This window comes from Loa loa (genome assembly GCF_000183805.2).
Source record: "Loa loa unplaced genomic scaffold supercont3.1308, whole genome shotgun sequence".
Lineage (NCBI taxonomy): Eukaryota > Metazoa > Nematoda > Chromadorea > Rhabditida > Onchocercidae > Loa > Loa loa.
Window position 1 is genome coordinate 1 of NW_018109488.1, and position 2243 is coordinate 2243.

The 2243-nt window shown below is 39.0% G+C and overlaps 1 protein-coding gene across 1 annotated transcript; it reads left to right on the forward strand.

Moving 5' to 3' along the window:
• Positions 1–42: 42 nt before the first annotated feature.
• On the forward strand, positions 43–249 carry LOAG_19076 (hypothetical protein; the record flags this gene model as incomplete). The annotated part of the gene is made up of 1 exon (XM_020451732.1): positions 43–249. The coding sequence occupies one exon, from the start codon at positions 43–45 to the stop codon at positions 247–249; it is 207 nt and encodes a 68-aa protein (XP_020304465.1).
• Positions 250–2243: the final 1994 nt, after the last annotated feature.

Genomic DNA, 2243 nt, shown 5'->3' on the forward strand with positions numbered 1-2243 from the left:
TATTAACCTTTATCGTGATAAGAGATTGATAAAAATCCGCCAATGTCCGTAGAAGCGAAGAATAAACAGAAGAAGCCGATAACCTTCGAAGAGGAGAGCAGCCAAAAGCCTGCCCCGGATTTGGGACCGAGATTATATATGTTAAGAAATGAGAGTGGTTTACATGAAGAATTCAAGTATCGGAAACACACCGGATATGGTACAAGCATTATAACAAGATTAAACAGAATGATTAACATGGGAAATTAAGGGTTTAAACATAAAAATGCAAATTGGTTAGATTAGATAACAACAAAAAAGTGTGGGAAACAATTTTAAGGAATGTAAATATGTTAAGAGTGACTCATAGTATCATTAGCATTAATTTACAATGTGAATGAATTTATTTGAGGTCTCGTTTTCACGACATTTACCAAGGGTCTTTCGTTGATAATCGTTTCAAGTTCGATGACTAAAGTTATCAATTCTCCGTTGTTAAGGAGCTTTGTACCAATGGCTTTTTTTCGAGATCCTTTAACTACTCCAACCATTCTTTCGTAAACGCCGCCTGCCAAGGAGCGCTTGGAGTAATGAATTCCCACTTCATTGTTTCGTTTTCCGCTGTAATTAATTCTACAAGTACTTTGGAACCTGCTATAAGGTTCTTGGCATTATTGGAAATTATGTGTTGTGGTTGTTTTCTTCGGCTTATAAAATCTTCGGAACATCTATACAAATTGTTCAGTAGACAGTTTCCATTACTTCGAGATGCACAGCTCGAGTGGCTAAACAGGTAAACAGAGCCACCCATCGTTTGGCCTTGGCATAATCCTCCTTTATTAGAACTGGACCAAACAGGTCTAAACCAACTGTTTCAAACGGTCTCGTTCTTACAACTCAAGCAACAGGATAAGGAGGAAAGTCTGGTTGCTCAAATGGCTTTGCCACCCCACATAGTACAACCTTTACAAATCTTTCTCAAAATTTTCTTAACATATGACCGCCCATGCGAGGTCCAATACCTTTGTCTCATCATGCTACAGGTGTAGTGCACGCTCGCATGAAATAATTTCTCATGGTAATGCTTCATAATCAGTTCTGTTACCTTTCCTCTGTTGATGAAATACGGAAAATCCTTAATTCGAGGCATAGCCTAAGTCTTCCAACACATCTCCAGATTCCATTCTGGTCTTAAAACCCAGTGTTCGATTTCCTTTTGCATTATGTTTAACTGTGCTATCTTGACTATCAACTGCATTACCTTGTCATCTCATTGGATGCAAATTTCTATCGGGAGAACCCTTTCAAACTTCTTATCTTCTCCTTTGATATCTTCCCAAGGAATCGTAAGACGCATAACATCGTTCTTATCAACTTAGACAGTGGTGAGAATCGTGACTCATCCATTAATACCGTAACTTGATCTGACTGCATCGCTTCTTCCATCAATCCCATGGCCATACACACACTTGTGATGTTTCCTTCCATAACTTTATCCTCGGGCCATTTTTCTTTCGGCTCCCATAACCATGATGGTCCATTCCACCACAACGAATTGTCTTTCAGTTTACTTGGGAGAAGTCCTCGTGAAGCCTGATGTACTGGATTACTTGCTGATCTTGCATGACGGAATTCAATTTTACTTTTTATCTCATCAATTCTGTTTGAGACATATCGGGATCCTACCGGCGGTTTTCTTAACCAGTGCAGGATACAAGCGCTATCAGTCCATAAATATGTTTTTTCCACTTGATTTCTTGTTTAATAAATTCCAGTACTCTTACTTCAATTGTGACGGTGAGTAATTCTAATCGAGGAATATAGGTTGATTGATTCCTGCTTTCTCGTTTTGGAACTAGTCTTGTCTTTCCGTGTATCAGTTGTGGTTTGGACAGAATGATATTATTTCTGCGTACATATACTGCTAGTCCCACAGCTCTTTGGGATGTGTCTACAAACATGTTATCTCGGAGCACTCTTGCGACGTCCATCGAGATACTTTTATGACATTCTGTTGGTTAAATGCCTTTTCTAACTCCAAGTAACGTCTCGTTTCTTCAGGTTCTAATTTCTCATCCCAGGACACACTCTTCTTCCATAAGTCTTGAACCAACAGTTTCCATGGGAGTATGATCGGACATAATAATCCCAATGGATCGTAAATGGGAGCATAAAACTGTAATATCTAGCGTTTGATCTGAAGGCCTTCTGGGATCTTCCATCTCCAAGTAAACTTATCTTTGATATTATTCCATTCGATTCCT